General features: G+C 47.3%; 1 protein-coding gene across 1 annotated transcript in view; it reads left to right on the forward strand.

Moving 5' to 3' along the window:
- The window catches only part of PHKB (phosphorylase kinase regulatory subunit beta), a 1,466,493-nt gene that overhangs the window by 1,297,881 nt on the left and 150,046 nt on the right, over positions 1–18,566 (forward strand). Inside the window, exon 23 of the mRNA XM_085637773.1 lies at positions 17,138–17,219. Coding sequence (XP_085493899.1) covers positions 17,138–17,219 — 82 coding nt within the window. The remainder of the gene's footprint in view (positions 1–17,137; positions 17,220–18,566) is intronic.

Consider the following 18,566-nt stretch of genomic DNA (forward strand, 5'->3'; position numbering starts at 1 on the left):
GGAACAGTAATCCAAAAACCGGGGGCATCTTTCAGAGACTTACTGTAAGTTTAAAATTGCATAAATAAATTGAAGGCGGGACCCACTAATGGTTTTCACTAATGAAGGAGACTACGAGTCCCAGAAGGCTGGTTTTAACATAGGCCCACCAGAGGGCGATAAAAATCAACTCGAGACTCTCTTTCACTCTTGCCTGAATCAATTGCACATGCCCGTGAACAAGAAGAGTGAACTTCGAAACGCGTAGGGCTTTTGTACAATACTCTGGATGTAACGCCGGCTTTTCAAATAAAGAACACTGCTGAGCAATCGCGGTGTTTGCCTGTTCCTGAGTGCGACTTCGAAAGCTGGGGCATTTTGTTTAACATAAATATACCGGCCAGTCCTGGTCTGGAGGTTGCACCGCCACGAAATTGATGGACTGAGGCATGGAGACTGTCTGTGTGCCAATCGGAGGAACAGTAATCCAAAAACCGGGGGCATCTTTCAGAGACTTACTGTAAGTTTAAAATTGCATAAATAAATTGAAGGCGGAACCCACTAATGAAGGAGACTACGAGTCCCAGAAGGCTGGTTTTAACATAGGCCCACCAGAGGGCGATAAAAATCAACTCGAGACTCTCTTTCACTCTTGCCTGAATCAATTGCACATGCCCATGAACAAGAAGAGTGAACTTCGAAACGCGTAGGGCTTTTGTACAATACTCTGGATGTAACGCCGGCTTTTCAAATAAAGAACACTGCTGAGCAATCGCGGTGTTTGCCTGTTCCTGAGTGCGACTTCGAAAGCTGGGGCATTTTGTTTAACATAAATATACCGGCCAGTCCTGGTCGGGAGGTTGCACCGCCACGAAATTGATGGACTGAGGCATGGAGACTGTCTGTGTGCCAATCGGAGGAACAGTAATCCAAAAACCGGGGGCATCTTTCAGAGACTTACTGTAAGTTTAAAATTGCATAAATAAATTGAAGGCGGGACCCACTAATGGTTTTCACTAATGAAGGAGACTACGAGTCCCAGAAGGCTGGTTTTAACATAGGCCCACCAGAGGGCGATAAAAATCAACTCGAGACTCTCTTTCACTCTTGCCTGAATCAATTGCACATGCCCGTGAACAAGAAGAGTGAACTTCGAAACGCGTAGGGCTTTTGTACAATACTCTGGATGTAACGCCGGCTTTTCAAATAAAGAACACTGCTGAGCAATCGCGGTGTTTGCCTGTTCCTGAGTGCGACTTCGAAAGCTGGGGCATTTTGTTTAACATAAATATACCGGCCAGTCCTGGTCGGGAGGTTGCACCGCCACGAAATTGATGGACTGTGGCATGGAGACTGTCTGTGTGCCAATCGGAGGAACAGTAATCCAAAAACCGGGGGCATCTTTCAGAGACTTACTGTAAGTTTAAAATTGCATAAATAAATTGAAGGCGGGACCCACTAATGGTTTTCACTAATGAAGGAGACTACGAGTCCCAGAAGGCTGGTTTTAACATAGGCCCACCAGAGGGCGATAAAAATCAACTCGAGACTCTCTTTCACTCTTGCCTGAATCAATTGCACATGCCCGTGAACAAGAAGAGTGAACTTCGAAACGCGTAGGGCTTTTGTACAATACTCTGGATGTAACGCCGGCTTTTCAAATAAAGAACACTGCTGAGCAATCGCGGTGTTTGCCTGTTCCTGAGTGCGACTTCGAAAGCTGGGGCATTTTGTTTAACATAAATATACCGGCCAGTCCTGGTCTGGAGGTTGCACCGCCACGAAATTGATGGACTGAGGCATGGAGACTGTCTGTGTGCCAATCGGAGGAACAGTAATCCAAAAACCGGGGGCATCTTTCAGAGACTTACTGTAAGTTTAAAATTGCATAAATAAATTGAAGGCGGAACCCACTAATGAAGGAGACTACGAGTCCCAGAAGGCTGGTTTTAACATAGGCCCACCAGAGGGCGATAAAAATCAACTCGAGACTCTCTTTCACTCTTGCCTGAATCAATTGCACATGCCCGTGAACAAGAAGAGTGAACTTCGAAACGCGTAGGGCTTTTGTACAATACTCTGGATGTAACGCCGGCTTTTCAAATAAAGAACACTGCTGAGCAATCGCGGTGTTTGCCTGTTCCTGAGTGCGACTTCGAAAGCTGGGGCATTTTGTTTAACATAAATATACCGGCCAGTCCTGGTCTGGAGGTTGCACCGCCACGAAATTGATGGACTGAGGCATGGAGACTGTCTGTGTGCCAATCGGAGGAACAGTAATCCAAAAACCGGGGGCATCTTTCAGAGACTTACTGTAATTTTAAAATTGCATAAATAAATTGAAGGCGGGACCCACTAATGGTTTTCACTAATGAAGGAGACTACGAGTCCCAGAAGGCTGGTTTTAACATAGGCCCACCAGAGGGCGATAAAAATCAACTCGAGACTCTCTTTCACTCTTGCCTGAATCAATTGCACATGCCCGTGAACAAGAAGAGTGAACTTCGAAACGCGTAGGGCTTTTGTACAATACTCTGGATGTAACGCCGGCTTTTCAAATAAAGAACACTGCTGAGCAATCGCGGTGTTTGCCTGTTCCTGAGTGCGACTTCGAAAGCTGGGGCATTTTGTTTAACATATATATATATATATACACATCTCAAACGATATATTGGGCAAGTTGGGCGCAAGACCTGGCCAATAAAAAAAATATATATATATATATATATATATATATCTATATCCAACATCCAAAGTTTCCCACTTAGAAGAGCCAGCTTACAGGTAGGTTAAATCTTCGCTTTAATGTGCAGGAAAACAGCGCAGGGCAATGAAAACAGAGTCCAAAAGAATTTGTTGCCTGACGCGTTTCATGCTCCACGAGCATTTCTTCAGAGGCTTGTTTTAACGTTGCAAAGAGCACCGGCATTTTATAATGATTATCACCTGCCCCAGTGGGCGTTGGCTCACCCAGAGCCTGCTGGTCATTGAAGTGCCACAATAACGCTACAGTGAGCTGCTCAAATGCAATGTCAGTTTTCATTAAAGTTAAACACCACAGTGGGTACGGAAAATGTCTCAAAGTCTCTGCGCTGCTCTTTGCAACGTTAAAAGAAGCCTCTGAAGAAATGCTCGTGGAGCATGAAACGCGTCAGGCAACAAATTCTTTTGGACTCTGTTTTCATTGCCCTGCGCTGTTTTCCTGCACATTAAAGCGAAGATTTAACCTACCTGTAAGCTGGCTCTTCTAAGTGGGAAACTTTGGATGTTGGATATATATATATATATATATATATATATATATATATATATATATATATCTGAAGGCCAGGTCCTACGCCAAACTTACCCTTGATGCAGCAGGTCTTGGCCAACCTCTGCTGTGGTCTGCCTTTGGCAGTGGGGTTTGGCCACTGAGCCTGCCAGGCCCTTGTTTTCTTTTAATTTTGGGGGTTTCACTAACCCTGTTGTAGGGTTTACAAACCAGAGCAAGTTTCGTGGCCATGGGTCTCTAACCCACAGCATGCTTCATGGACCTGTATTGTGCCTTACATATGATCTACAGCCCTGGTTTGCGTTTTGAAGAACTCTAGAAGGCACCAACATTGGCTCATGAAGCTTGTTCGGTGTCCACAGTCCCCCACTAAGCTTTTACTGGGTTCAGAGCACCTTGTCAGGATTCATAACTCTCAGGGACGTGAACCCAGCCCCATGGTTCCAAACCCCGTGGCAAAATTGGCATGATTTATTTTATTTTTTACTATTTATTCACAGAGGTTTCCAGATAGTAGGTACTGAGTTCCCGCGTCATGAAATGGCGAAAGCAACATTTTTCATGATGTTGCAGCTAGCCAATCAGAGCGCTTCAGCCCAAGCTGACCTGGCTCTAGGTTATGGAACTGAAAGAAGTGATGTGGGATAAAGCTCCCTCTTCCAGTCAGTTCTGAATATTGAGTACTGTTTTATATTTTTTGTTTGTCGAAGGTCGTGAATCCAGATTTGGCACCTCTGCGAATTAACGGCCCCAATATAATCTAACCCTTTCAAGCCTTCAGAAACATTTTATTCGTAGGGTGTGTTGGCTGCAGTTACACCTGCTATGCACACTGCTGCCATCTAGTGTTGTTCTTGGACTTTACAACTTGTTTTTCTCGAAGAAGTATTTTTATTGCTGAGTCGAATCTCCTCCTCTTCGAGAGAATGCGCATGTCTAAATGCTCCATTGTTCAATTGATTGTTTCCACCATCAGGTTCGGACGGATTGAGCCGTAGCTCGTGCATCTTCAACGCATGTGTGTCCTAAGACGCCTACTGGGCTAGTAATGGTTTTTACTCCTCGAATCCAACTTTGCCTCGTCATCGGCAGTGGTCAGATCCAAGCTTTCAGACATCATCTGAGTTCCAGTTGAATTCAACACCATACCATGCTTCCGGAATCTGCAGAAAATATTCAGCTACAGGTAATAGAAGTGAAAAAGGATAGACTTTTTCAGGAATGCCCTCAATTTAGGACTAAATATGCATACTCATACAAGCACATCGTCTGTAACTGTGCTTGCTCCTGGAGCGCAAAGAGCAGTACTGCACAGCCTATGGTCTATTAAAAAATAAAAAGATCTGCTCCAGACGGGGCCGATGCTTAGCCCATAACATAGAGATGGCAGCGAAAGCTGAATTCTCGCAAGACGAGGGACACCACCTACATATCACCCACAAGGTTGAAGGTGATGTAATACTAGAAGGGGGCACCACCTCATGTAGTCCGCACTACGTTGCCTTCATTTTGTGTTATGGAATGAAGTCCCTTCTGAAAACGACAGGCTTCAAGCTGTAGCAAGACCGAAAGCAGCAGATGTTGGTCACAGACGTGCATGAGGTATAGCTTTGGTGCTTAGGCTCTAGGCACGACTTTAAGGTGTGCGACAAGAGTGCCCTCATGCCCCTGAAGGTGATCCGAGACCAAGAAGCGAAACTCTACGTCGCTGAACACAAGAAAAAGTTGCCATCAAATCATAGGTTTCTCACTCCAAGTTGCGGGCCAAGTCTCAGTCTCTATCACAAAGCTACTCCATAGAGAGGTCTACTTCAAGCTCAAGCCTTCCAGTAAATTGAAATCTAAGTTCAAGTATAGGAAGAGGAAATGAGACTCGACCCTATCCTGCACCTTGAAGTGCCATAAGAAGGCGTGAGAGCATCAAGGTAAAAATCGCACCCTTATGAAATCCCTACAATCTGAACTGCAATTAGTCTCGGTCAGCTCTTATTTTCCTGGGCCATCATCAACACTGCAGCAGATTGTGGCCTTCCAGGAGGCTAGTATGCAGATATTTGGTGTGATTCTGGCTCCTTCTGGCATTATTTTGTGCCCCATGGCGCTGTGGTGTCTCCAATCAATACTGGGTGTGTACTGAACTGGAAGAGACTTCCACACGGGTGCCAAGGTCTCCGCTGGTTCCTGTAATGCTGACACCAGCTTCACCAGTGCCAGTGGCCATAGTTCTGATGCCAAACGTAGATCATTAACTAATGCTGGTACAATCTAGACATATGTCACACAACGAAACTGCTAATTCACAGCCAATTGTCATACATCCGGACCCTTATCTGAGGATTCTGTCTCAACGCCACTACCAGCAGCGACTCCATTCTCTTTTTGGTTCTGATTCTGACCCAGTGTAGGTTGCTCATGTGACACTGTTGATGGGAATGCCCCCCCCCCCTCTTAATGCACTGCATATAGACTTGCAAAGTGCCAGTGGGATACATACATATCCTGAAACAGGGCTTGACTCTCCACATGGAACACCAACAGAGGAAGGAGCCTTGTTTGCAGAGACCCGATTAGGGAGGCTTTAACAAGGAAGGCCAATCGATATTCTTTCGGATTTAATCCCCTAAATAGGGAATCAAAAATAATTGACACTTTCTTGAAAATAATGTTTTCATCAGCTAACCCGAACATTTGATCCATCATTGCAGTTTGTTTATTGGGCATGTACTTGGCCACTGAGATCTTGTCAGTAGTCCCAGAGGATCTCAGGACTTTGCTGTCCCAGATGGTATATGACAATCAGTATGTGGCAAAATATGTACTCCGGGCTGTCCTTGATACTACTGACTGCATGCCAGAAATATTGGAACCAATATCATCCTCTGATGATACTGGATGAGGCTAACCAGCTTTTCTATTGATGTGGAAACATCCCTAATGGTCATGACCTTTGTGTCCATGCTCTTCGGAGTAAAGGCTGATTCGCCGCTAGTATAATTCATAGGCAATTGTGCCACTGCACGATCTGTGAAATTGTTCATTACCTCCACGTCCCTCTCGCTTATCTCCATTACGCAATGAGGCCCCTGCACCTCGTAGAGACATTCCCTACCAAAATAAAAAGGCACTGTCCCCTCCACAATACCTGTTCTTTTGTGTCTGTAGGCACAGTAGGGTGGGTGCGGTGCGCTCACTCCAGCATGAGTTTCTTTGTTTGCTTGGCTATGCCGGCATTGTGCTTCCTGCTGTGAGGTTCGTGTGCTCTGGCTTCCGTGTTCTCCTCTCTGTTTTCCGGCATCTTATGGCGTGCTTTGAGGGACTTTCAGGTAAGGTGGGAGAGTGGGCGTTGGGCGCCTCCCTCTTTTCCTTTTTCTGACCGGGCTGGAGGTCTGCGATGCTTGCCTCCGTCGACTTGTGGGCAGCGTCTCTGTTCTCGCTTCCGACCCTTTCACCCCTGCAGCGTCGGGTGTGTATCCTTGCTTGCTCCTGCGCTCTGCTGTTCTTCTGGTCGGACCTGGTTGTGCCTGGTTAGGGTTTCGCCTCTGCGTTCCAGTTGCTGTTGGCCTCCTCTCTTTGGTGTCCCGCTTGTGTGTCTCCCTGGCCGGGGGTTGGCGGTGCCTTCCTTCTGGTTGGGGTGGGCGTGGCCTAGTGCCGGGGCTAGTTTCCACCAGACGGAGATTTGCTGTGCTTTTCCTCCGGCTGGTGTGTGTCTCTCTGCTTGGTTTCTCTCCCTGGTCAGTGGTAGGCAGTGCCTTCCTCGGGTCGTGGTGGGCGTGGCCTGTGGCTTTGGCAGGTTTCCGCCAGCCAGAGGTTTGCTGGACATTTCTCCGGCCGGTGGGTGTTTGTGTCAGGGTGGCTGGTTGTTGGTTGGGCCTCCCGCCATATCCCCTTGACAGCACTAGGCCTGGGTTTCCCAGGTGCTGTGGCTCCCCTGGCCCGGCGTGAGGCTCCCCCTCTGCATTGCTGTGCTTGCAGTTCTGGTGTGGGTTTGTCGTACACGGTATGTTCCTTTGTTGCCCTGTCTCACGCCTCTTTCATCGTGCTAGCGTTGCGGCAAGGGGGGGCGGATGCTGGGTTTGAGCATCTCCTGGCCTGTTGGATTCCGGTTGGGATGCATGGGGTGGTTGTCTCTCTCCTTTCGTTGTGTGGCTGGGGTGCCGTCATGTTTCTCCTGTGGCCCATGTGGGGGACGATGCCTGTTCACGGTGCAACAGGTTTTTTTGTCCCTGGTTCGTGCTGGTTTGGTTCTCCGGCTCTGTGGTCTGCTGTATCTGTCTCCGGTGGTGCCCTGGAGACGGTTTCTCTCTCTGTGGTGTTCGCAGGGTGATTGGGCTGTCTCTGGCTTGATTCCCTTTGATATACCTTTGTGTGATGCTTTTGTTGACGGTGCAGCGTCCTCATGCGGGCTCCATGGGCCTGGCACCTGTCTCTTGCTTGGCGTTTGGGCAAGGGGTCCCGGTCCTGCCTCGGGGGTTGTTGCGGGACTGCTCCTGCGCGGGTTGGTCAGCCTCTGGTCTTTGGCTGTGGCCTCTGGCAGTGGGTGCCTGAGCCTACGGATGGTCCCCCCTGGCTCCCCTGCTCTTATCTGTTCTCGGATGGGGTCGCTTTGCTGCTTTGGACCTTGTGTCTTGCCGGGTCGTCTTTGTGGCTTTCCTTGTCTGCCTGGCCTTTTCTTCTGGGTTTCGACACTTTCCTTCCTTGTGGGTGCTTGTCCTCTGGCAGTGGCTGCGGGAGCTTCCCTACGTCCTGGTGGTCCTGTCTGACGATACTCTGTTCCACGTGCGGGTTTGGCTCTGCCGTGGTTCCTGGGTTTTGGGGCATCCTTCGCCTGCGTTTGTCCCTGGACTTGTTGCTGCACTTCGGAGAGGTGCTCTGGCTGTCGCTGTGACTTGTTGGGCCCCTCGGTGCTGTTGCTATTTTTGGCCCTTCTTTTTCGGGTGCTGGGCCTCTCGGCCTCTGAGGAGGGGGTCTGTTGGTGGATGCGGTGCTCCTTTCCCTTTGCCCCTCCAACAATTCGAGTTGGATGTCCTTTTTTGTTTTATGTGTAGCGGTGCTATGTCTTTTGTTGTTGGGTTGTTTCTTGACAGGTGGGCTGTCCTTTTCCCGTTGCTTGTGGGTTTTCCTGTATTCTGCCTCAGTGTCTGCGTTGCGGTGCTTGTAGGCCTGGCGCTGTTTTTGCTGGGGGTGTCCCCCAGGCTGCCGAGCATCCGTGTTGTCTGCTGGGCGGGGATTTGTGCTGGCCTTCCCCTGTGTTTATGTGCTTCCTCTGTTTTCCTCTTCCTGTGGGCTGTGGCGGTGGGTGCCTTCGGAGAGGGGTGCTCTCCTGCTGGGGTCTATGTTTTCGGCTTCGGTGTCTGTTTGGGCTGTTGCTCATCGCTCGGGGGGGCTCCTCTGTTGTGCAGTTTCTCCCCCTTGTGTATGGCGGTGGTCTTTCTCTTCGGCTTCCCCTGTTTGGTGGAGTGCCGTGGTTGCTTCTTCCTGCCTGGGTGTTCGGTCTTGTTTCCGCCTGTTGACTGTTTCTTGTGCTGGGGCTCTTTGCCTGGTGTTCCGGTGGTTTGCCGGGTTGTGGTGGCTTGTCAGTCTTTTGCTGGCTTCTGGATTTGGCCTCGCCAGCCTTGTTGTGCCAGGGGGGACGTGTGTACCTGTGGTCTTCCAGGGTGTTGCGTCTGCTGTTCTGGTTGGGGGTGTCTGTGTCCTGCGGCCATTTGGCCCTGGTGGCTCTTGCCCATAATCTTTTCCCAGGCGTTTGGCGGCGTCGGCCCTGGTTTGTTCCTGGTTGTCTGTCTGGCTTTGCCGGGTGCTGTGGGCTTCGCTGCCTCCTCTGCCAATGGCCGTGCCTCTGTGAAACGCCTGTTCTCATTTGCTCTCCGGGGTTTGCAGGGTCAGGCCTGATTCGTGCCTGGATGGGTGCCCAACTGGGTATGCCGGGTGCTGTGGGCTTGGCTCTCCTGGTCTGTGCTTTGTGGCTTTGTGTGGTCTGGTTTGGGCTTCGCCCTCTTCGGTTCCATGGTAGGGCAGTGTTCTCTGGCTGCTCCTTCTCCCGTTTCTGGGTGGTTGGGGGTGGCACTGTGGCCCTGTGCGTTCTGATTAGTTCCTTTTTGGCACCTCTTGTGGCCACTGATTCTTTCTGTCCTTGGGTGCCAGTAGAGGCCTCCTCTGCTGTCCTGGCCTGCTGGGTCCTTTTGGCTGCTGGTGGGCTGTTGTGGCTGCCCCGTGTTCCTGCCTGGGTCCCCTGGATTTTTCCAGTTTGATGTTCCCCACTCCTCTTCCTTCTGTGGGCCAATTCGGCCTGGATGGGATTGGCGCCTGGTTTCCGCTGTTCTGCAAGTCCCTCAGGCTGTGCTCCTGGCTTGGGTTGTTCAGTGTACGCCTGTCCTTCGGCTGGTTGGTTGAGGTGGTTCTTCCTGGTGAGGTGTTTGCCTTTTGACTATGGGGCGTTCTTGCCTGCTTTCTTTTTGCGGGTTGCGTTCCTGCACGTCCCCGTTTGTCCGTGTCTTCTGCGGTTTTTGGGGTTTGCTGTTCTGTCTGGGCCTTTACTGTTCCTGCAGTTTGGGCTCTGGGATATTTGCTGTGGGGCCTGGATGTGGGTTGCCCTGGTGGCTGTTCGGGGTCCTCCTTCCGCTGCTTCCCGGTTCGGTTTGGGGATGTTAGGGGGTGTCGGTTTGGGGTTGGTTACCCTGTGGATTCCTTGACCTGTGGGCCTCTTGCTGGCTTTCCTCTGTTGGCCTTGTTCCAAGGTCCTGGTTCGGTGGGTTGGGAGTCTTTTTTTTTTTTCTGGGACCTCCTGCCTGTTCTCTTAGTTTGGTTCCTCTGTTGTTGGAACTGGTGTGTGTCTGGATTCTCCGGTTCTGTGGCCTGGTGGTTTCGTTTCTTCCTGGTGCCTTCTCTGGCGTTTCCAGGGTGGGCATCTTGCTGTTGGGACTTGGTGGCTGGCGATGCCTTGGTCTCTCGTCCTCGGTCGCCTCTTCTGTGCGAGTGCTTTTTGGGGTCTGCCTGGTCTCCTTGTGCTCTGCATTGGCTGTTGGTTGGGGGCTTGGTGTGCTCGTGCGCACGTAGTCCCCTTTGCTGTTTCTCTGCCTCTGGTGCTCCAGGCTGGCCTTTCAGGGCTTTGCGGTCCCGTTGCAGGTCAGTCTGGTCTCCTGGTTCTTTGTGGGGTGGTCCTTCCCTTGATGGATGTGTCCCTCTTGGGGCTTTTCCTCCTGTTTGGCGGGCTCTCTGGTGTTCCCCTTTTTCTTTCCTCTGTGGGGGTTGCCACTTCTGCCTTTGCTGTTTTTTCTTCCTGTTGTGTCGGCGTGCTGGCTTGGGGGGTACTCAGCACCTTGTTTTGTGGGTATTCTTTCTTGGCTGTGTTTGGGTCTGGGCTTGCCTCTGGGATGCGGTCGGCTGTGTTGAGTCTGGCTTGTCTTTCCTGTTTGTTTGCCCTTCTTTGGTGCATTTTCTACCGATGTTCTGGGCTTGTGCTTTGACAGTTGGCCTGGTTTTTTCTTTGGCTTGGTATGTCTCATCGCGTAATGGAGATAAGCGAGAGAGACGTGGAGGCAATGTTTCTCTTACCGGTAATCACATTACCCCTAATCCTACTCGCTTTTCTCCATTATGGCCCACCCTCCAACCCGGTGGCCCGGCCAACTGTCTACGGTGGCTTGGTACGTACAGGTATTGTGGAGGGGCAGTCCTTTTTATTTTAGTAGGGGGTGTGTCTACGAGGCGCAGGGGCCTCATTGCGTAACGGAGATAAGCGAGAGTAGGACTAGGAGTAATGTGATTACTGATAAGTAATAGAAACCTTACTGCAAAACAATTTCCACACCAATTCAGTGAATTCAGAGGTTAATTCAGGGGTCTAGCATACAGGTAAAAATGCCAGCCCTCTCAACCATTCTGCATCAGCCAATCCATCCTTTCAAGACTGTGGATGTGGTGCTGATAGGAATTTTGTACAGGCTAGCAGAGACTGCAGTCCTTCTAATGTGTTCCCCCATGCTGCTGCGGCTCCCAAGCAGCTTTAGTATGCCCTTAGTAGCTCATAGGGGCTGGTGGTAATCAGAATATAACATTTGCTCCCCAGCTGGAGATCTGGCACATCAGACTGTTTAAAAGAGATACCCCCTTCCCTTCATTTCCTCCCCACCCCACTTTCCTTCTACACCAGAGTTAATTTCAAAGGAGCGCTCTGTAATCGTGATGCAAGAGTTCCTTCTTTTACTCTCAAAGGGTGCCAACAAATGGGTACTGAACTCTGAGAAAGAGAAGGGGTGCTATTCACGCTACTTCCTCTATGCAAATAAGGAATGGGGTTGAAAGATTGGCCGAGAGAGCTTTTTGTCCCATCTGTTATTTTAGATCTGCAGGACCTACACCTGTCTCGCTGTAAAATTTGATTGACTGGCTGAAATCCTGAGAAACATTTTGCAGCCACCATTATAGGACTTGGAGATTCTGTCTCCATGTCCTAGAAATATTTTTTCTAAAAAAGGTATAAGGGGGCAGTATAGGGGATGGGGAGAATAAAGACACAGCAGTACAAAAGGGGGTGGTGATGGACGGAGCATCAGAACCAATCAAACACTCACACCCAGTCAACAGATCTGGGTTTGATCCATCACCGTTCTTTAGCTCACTCTGCCACCCCAGTTCAGACATGGCCATATGCAAATCAGTCTGACCCTGTGCCTCATAGGAACAGTCCAGCCTGAACTGCCAAGCCATGCCTCACCTGGACCGGAAACAAGCTTCCTAGGACCGGTTTCTGGCATTTCAGCCATCTTCAGCCAGGCTTGCTTGAATCCAGTGGCAAAGTGAGCAAGGGACTCATGTCTGAGCATACCCTGCCAACTTATGGCGAACAAAGCGGTACAAAAGGGGGTGGTGATGGACGGAGCATCAGAACCAATCAAACACTCACACCCAGTCAACAGATCTGGGTTTGATCCATCACCGTTCTTTAGCCCACTCTGCCACCCCAGTTCAGACATGGCCATATGCAAATCAGTCTGACCCTGTGCCTCATGGGAACAGTCCAGCCCGAACTGCCAAGCCATGCCTTCCCTGGACCGGAAACAAGCTTCCTAGGACCGGTTTCTGGCATTTCAGCCGTCTTCAGCCAGGCTTGCTTGAATCCAGTGGCAAAGTGAGCAAGGGACTCACTTCTGAGCATACCCGCCAACTTATGGCGAACAAAGCGGTACAAAAGGGGGTGGTGATGGACGGAGCATCAAAAATGCCAGCCCTCTCAACCATTCTGCACCAGCCAATCCATCCTTTCAAGACTGTGGATGTGTTGCTGATAGGAATTTTGTACAGGCTAGCAGAGACTGCAGTCCTTCTAATGTGTTCCCCCATGCTGCTGCGGCTCCCAAGCAGCTTTAGTATGCCCTTAGTAACTCATGGGGGCTGGTGGTAATCAGAATATAACATTTGCTCCCCAGCTGGAGATCTGGCACATCACCCCACTTTCCTCCTACACCAGAGCTAATTTCAAAGGAGCGCTCTGTAATCGTGATGCAAGAGTTCCTTCTTTTACTCTCAAAGGGTGCCAACAAATGGGTACTGAACTCGGAGAAGGGGTGCTATTCACGCCACTTCCTCTATGCAAATAAGGAATGGGGTTGAAAGATTGGCCGAGAGAACTTTTTGTCCCATCTGCTATTTTAGAACTACAGGACCTACACCTGTCTCGCTGTAAAATTTGATTGACTGGCTGAAATCCTGAGAAACATTTTGCAGCCACCATTATAGGACTTGGAGATTCTGTCTCCATGTCCCAGAAATATTTTTTCTAAAAAAGGTATAAGGGGGCAGTATAGGGGCTGGGGAGAATAAAGACACCCCAAAGGTCACAAAATAAAAATAAAATTGTGCTGCCAGTACTTTGGTACTCCTGCCGGACTCCGCACGGCCCTCCTGTAAGGTAACAAGATGCTCCTGCGGGAGCAGCTGCACAAGCTTCACCTCCATGATACTATTGTACCTTCACGTAGGGAAGCTTGCACGGTTACCATGAGCCCATGGAGTTGAAGCTTGGGCGCTGGTGTAGTGACAAAAAAGGACTTAAAAATAAAATGAGTTGAGAATTTGTGGGTGGATGTGTGGTTTGGGTGCAGAGTCTGGCTAGAGGCCAGCCCTGTGGCCAAACTCCATTGAGCACAGCCGAAGGCCACCTGTGATGAGTTGGCTCCCCATGGGGTAGTTGGCCCAGGGCCTGGCCAGTGCCACTAAACCTCTTCTTGTCCTTGCGCTGCATGGGTTAGGCAACCACGGGGGTGCCGGACGCTGCGTCTTGCTCAAGACTCATGCAGCAGTCAGTATGCAGGAGGTTGGTCTGCAGCCGACCCTTCCCTGTGCACAGATGGGTGCAATGAGGCAGTTGGCTGAATATGATTTAAAAAAATTGAAACTCATGGAAACAAACAAGGTTAAAGTGACTTTATATTTAGGTATAGTAATAATATCGTAGCTTACATTAAAAAAAACTAGAAATTCACTGGGTTAATGTGAGTTTATAGTTAGTTATAGAAATGAGTTTTTAAAACTAGTGTTAAGAAACAAACCTAAAAATTGCAATTCACCAGTTTTAGTTTACTGAGCTTCCTGAAACTCGTTCCCCGCCATGTATTACCTATGATCTCATATATTACAGCACACACGACATCCCAAATGACATCATTGATGACATCACTGATAACATCTTATAATATTTGTAACACCATCCTATAGGGTTTGTGAACTTGAAGTAATTCAACATACTAAACCTGTGGACAATTTTCTATTTGTCTTAATGGGATTACCCTCTTAAAGACTTCACATGGCAAGAAATTTTAAGTCAAGTTTTGACAGATATACATTTGCCACTGAAAAGACACCTTCTCTGAGTTTCTATGACCAACCTGTCGTAGTTTAGAAAAATACACTACACTCGTTCCTTAGATGGGCACAATGGTGTACAAGTTTAGAGCCATGATTACAACACCAGTGTAAAATAAAACATGTCTAAGTGTGACACCCCTACATTTTCTATTATTCTACAATCTGCAATTCCTCAAAATGTTCAGTATAGTTCTGGAAATAAACATCCACACCTTATAAACGTTGTTAATCCATAGAATCTGTGTATGCCACCATATTTCAATTGTTTAACATATGTCACATTGCAAAGTATCTACTTTTGGATAATCTGTTGTCAACAGCAGTGTTGGCCTTTTCACAGATGCAGGTTTTTGCTTTAAGCCACAACCTACTTTCAGATATACCTCTGTAACTCAAATCATGTGTGCTCAGCCGTTACCCTATTTAACATGCAATACTCAATGTCATCATAAGGATTTTGGGTGCCTCGGGGAAGACATATTTAAGGGGCCATGGTACAGAACATATTTGAAATTTTATAACCCATTTCCAGTTTATTCAAGCCCGCTTGATACCAAACAATAAGAAATGACATATTAAACATCAACACTCACACAAAAAAGTATGAAATAGTTCTTGCCTGGAACCTGAAAAATCCTTAAGATTATACTTCTGTAGTGAGACAGAGTCAGAGGTAATAGAATAGATGGAGGTCATAGACAGAAAGTTCACTTTGCAAGGAAGCCCCTCAAAAGGTGGGGCTCTGGGCAATTGCCTTCTTTGCCAATGCCTTAAAGCGTCTTGGGGAGTACTACTTCCACCCCAAACTTTAGTGATTTGTAAACGGAGCACCATACAAGTTCAACATGGACAGTTAAACTTGCATCATAGGCTTAAACTATTTATTTGCTATAAACCAACATGTGTACACTCAGTAACTCTATGCTGCATATGACTATGGTATTATCTGTGATACAACGCAGTATGTCCAGTAGCCAACCCCCGCAACACTGGTTCCCGGCCCAGGAGAGTGTCGTCGCACCCTGCCCGCGCTCTCCCGGGCTAGTAACTCCACTTTGCTCGTGCCTGGTGGGAGCAGTAAAAAATGTCCTACGCCTGCCTGGGCAGGAGCAAAGTAAAGCACCCAATATGGGGCTGATTGGGAAGCCGACTAGTGCAGCAGGCCCCCAAAGTAGTGTTTAGTGGCTGCCATGGGTGAGCACCGGGGCACCCACCTGAGGCCCTGGGATATCAGGTGCCCAGGCTCCTAGTTGCTTGGGGAGGCTGGCCATGCGCCGTCCTCCTCTTAAAAAAAAGAAAAATAATGTGCCCACAAGGGCTGGGGTCCCCAAGACTTGCAAAGGCTCAAGGAGGGGGGGGAGGGGGCACGTGCCCTCTCCTCCCATTAAAAAAAATATATATGTATGTATATATGTACATATGTATATATATGTATATATTTACCCCAAGTGGGTGCCGGGACACCAAAAATACAAATGTTTTAAATGGGAATAATAAATGAGCAGCTGAAGCCGCTCATGTATTATTCACTGCTACTAGGAAGGAGCGCCTGATAATGCTCTAGGGAATTTGAATATACATTGTTTTATTGTGGTGCCCCTACAAGGGAGTGGGGTACCACCAAGTATTTTTGTAATGCTGTGGGGAGCTACCTGAATTGAAGCAGCCCCACAGCAACATTAAAAAAAAAGTAAGTGTCTTGAGTCATTAAATCCATGACACCAGGAGCAATTATATATTTTTTAATATTACATGTTTATTTTGGGGTTGTTAACTTGAAAAAACAGTTAACTTCAAAGTACAGTTAACAATGGGCACTAATTGAAGTAAATAATTTTGGTTTTGTTCACATTTCTTCAATAAAATATGGATACAATAATGCACAATAGAGATGGTCAGTAGATTTATGCAAGTCTACATTTGCCACATATTTTGCCACATCATTTGCACATTTCACCCAAAAGTTAGTTTTTTTTACTCAAATGCATGAAAATAACACTGCTTGAGAATGTGCTGCGTAATTTGGCTTTCTTGCTGTATATTTAACCCGTTAACTGCAATGTTAATTCCGCCGCGGTGCGAGTGATTTATTGCGCGGGCGGGGCCGCGTCGGCCAATGGACGTGCGCAGCGCTACGGAGGTAATGCTCGTGACGGCCGTTGGCCGACACACGCACGCGAGGGGTTAAAAACTATTTAACACTTAATATGGCCCTCAACAGTGCATAATCCTCGTAGTGGCAACTGTATTTATATTACATATGTGTGTGCTTTTAATCCATAAAATGAAGTGATATAAATATAACATTGACTTCTCGGTTCCCTGTGAAACATGAGTTTTGTCATCATAATCACAGTCAAAAATCACTCTGCGGAGCCACAGTATTAAGCAGTACTGGAGGACCAAATTATGTGTCACTGTTATCTAAATTGTGCAGTATGAAAAAGCAAATTATGCCTCTTTATGCAACACACTCTCGGTCAGTATTATATTGATTCATTTGAGTTATAAACAACTATGTTGAAATTTGCAAAGTATGTGGCATGGCGTATTATATCCATAATTACGCTGTAAACCCTGCGACCCAAGAATGTAATAATTCCCCAGGCCATTACGGTTGTCCATGTGATGTAACAAAACACACATATATGCCATTAAAACTTTAGTAAAATAATATAAGTAGTACATTTTGAAAAACCTATGAAGGAATAATATTAAAGAATAAGGGTCAATGTGGCGGCAGGTGATACATAATAGTAAAAATCTCTACTGCACAATTTAATGACAGGGAATGGTAATGGTATGTACTAGATGCCCTAGTGAATGGAGAAACTGTTTGCTACACAAAATGTTCTTAACTAGAATTGCTGCAGCAGTTTTACTAGCCTCAGTAGTTCTTAAGCAGCACCGAGTAATGTACATTTTAACTTCTGTTAGGCACGTGTTTACCCCACTTTCCACTTACTTACCTTTAGCAGAACAGCAGTTATTATTGCTAAACATAACACTTTGCCTTCACAGGACTGCAGCTGTCTAGCAAGTCAAGCCATCCTGTTGAGTATTTTGTACAGACGAGAAGGACCCAATTTTATCACCAAGGAAGGTGAGTTTGTCCTTTTGTCACCCCCTCTTACAGCGCACAATGTTGCCATGAAATCAATACACATATACAATGTCAGGTAGACACTTGCTATGTAGGAAATGACATCAACAGGGTTGAAATGGCAAGTTAACGCACAGTCCTTGAAGTAGCAGCGGCTGTTGAATATAAGCGCTCCCTTTAACATGTTTATTTATTAGAATTATCTAATTATGACTCTTTACGAGGGTTGATATATTTTTTATTACGTTGTTATTGAAAAAAGTTAAGTTCATTGCGTGACAAGGTTTAGCTGTGTTAGACGACACAGACAATGTGATTTTTCAGTCACCGCCTCTAATTTTCCAATGCCTAGTACACATCAAACACTCGAATTATTATTTCATCCTGGTTTTACTTCAGAGCAGCCAGACATGCGCAGTTGATTCAAACACTTGAAGCAAACATTTTTAGTTATGTTTTAAGGTTTTGCCTGAGACAGCACGCATGTGCCGTTGGCAAAATCTTATGTTAAACAAAAATAGCTTAAAACAGGCTTAGAGCCCGCCCATTACTTATCAGTACATTGATTGGCTTCCGTGTCACTGTCTGTTCCATGCTTCTTATTGGTCACGCCTCCTGCTTCCTCCCATCTGTTTGCCTCCTCCTGCTTTGTCCTGGGACTACTGTCCCTGCCATGGAGCATGGACCTAGCACAGCTTCCTGTTTGCGGCCAGTGTCCCACCACTGGACGCGCGTTCCTCAAGGTACTTTTTTTTTTTTTTTTTTACTTTTTGGCTTGCACTCTGAGAGTGCATGGCATTTTATGATCTCACCCACTCAGCTTCCTTGTGTTGCTTTCTTCCCCCTGCGCCCTCTGCCTGTTGTCCTTTGCAGCTCTCTTCTTCTTCCTACACACCACCCTGCTGTTGCTTTCCCCCTACCCGCTGTCTGTTGCTTCTGTTCCTTCCCTCCATTCAACACTTACATTGTGTTGCTTGCTTTCCTCCACACGTTATTAGACATAATGCACAGCAGTGCAGGCTGCTGTGCAACATGGCTTAAAGAAAAAACATAAGTGCTTTGATGCAGTCAACGCTGGCCGCATTATAGTGGTTTTTAAATTTATTTTAGGCCTTGTTGAACAGCATGCCCGCGCTTCTGTGCAACATCTCTAAAAAAAATTTGACAAAGCCAATAGTTTTTGCATAGCCAAAACCTATTGGATTTAACAATGCTCGTTTTTAATGGTTCTATCTGTCAAATTAGTTGTTTTTTTTTACTTTAATTTTTATCAGCTGGTTTTTTTTTTTTAGAAACAAATTTTATTGTGTCAATAGTCCAACACAGGGCAGAGCCATTTAATACAGA

Source organism: Triturus cristatus, chromosome 12, assembly GCF_964204655.1.
Source record: "Triturus cristatus chromosome 12, aTriCri1.1, whole genome shotgun sequence".
NCBI lineage: Eukaryota > Metazoa > Chordata > Amphibia > Caudata > Salamandridae > Triturus > Triturus cristatus.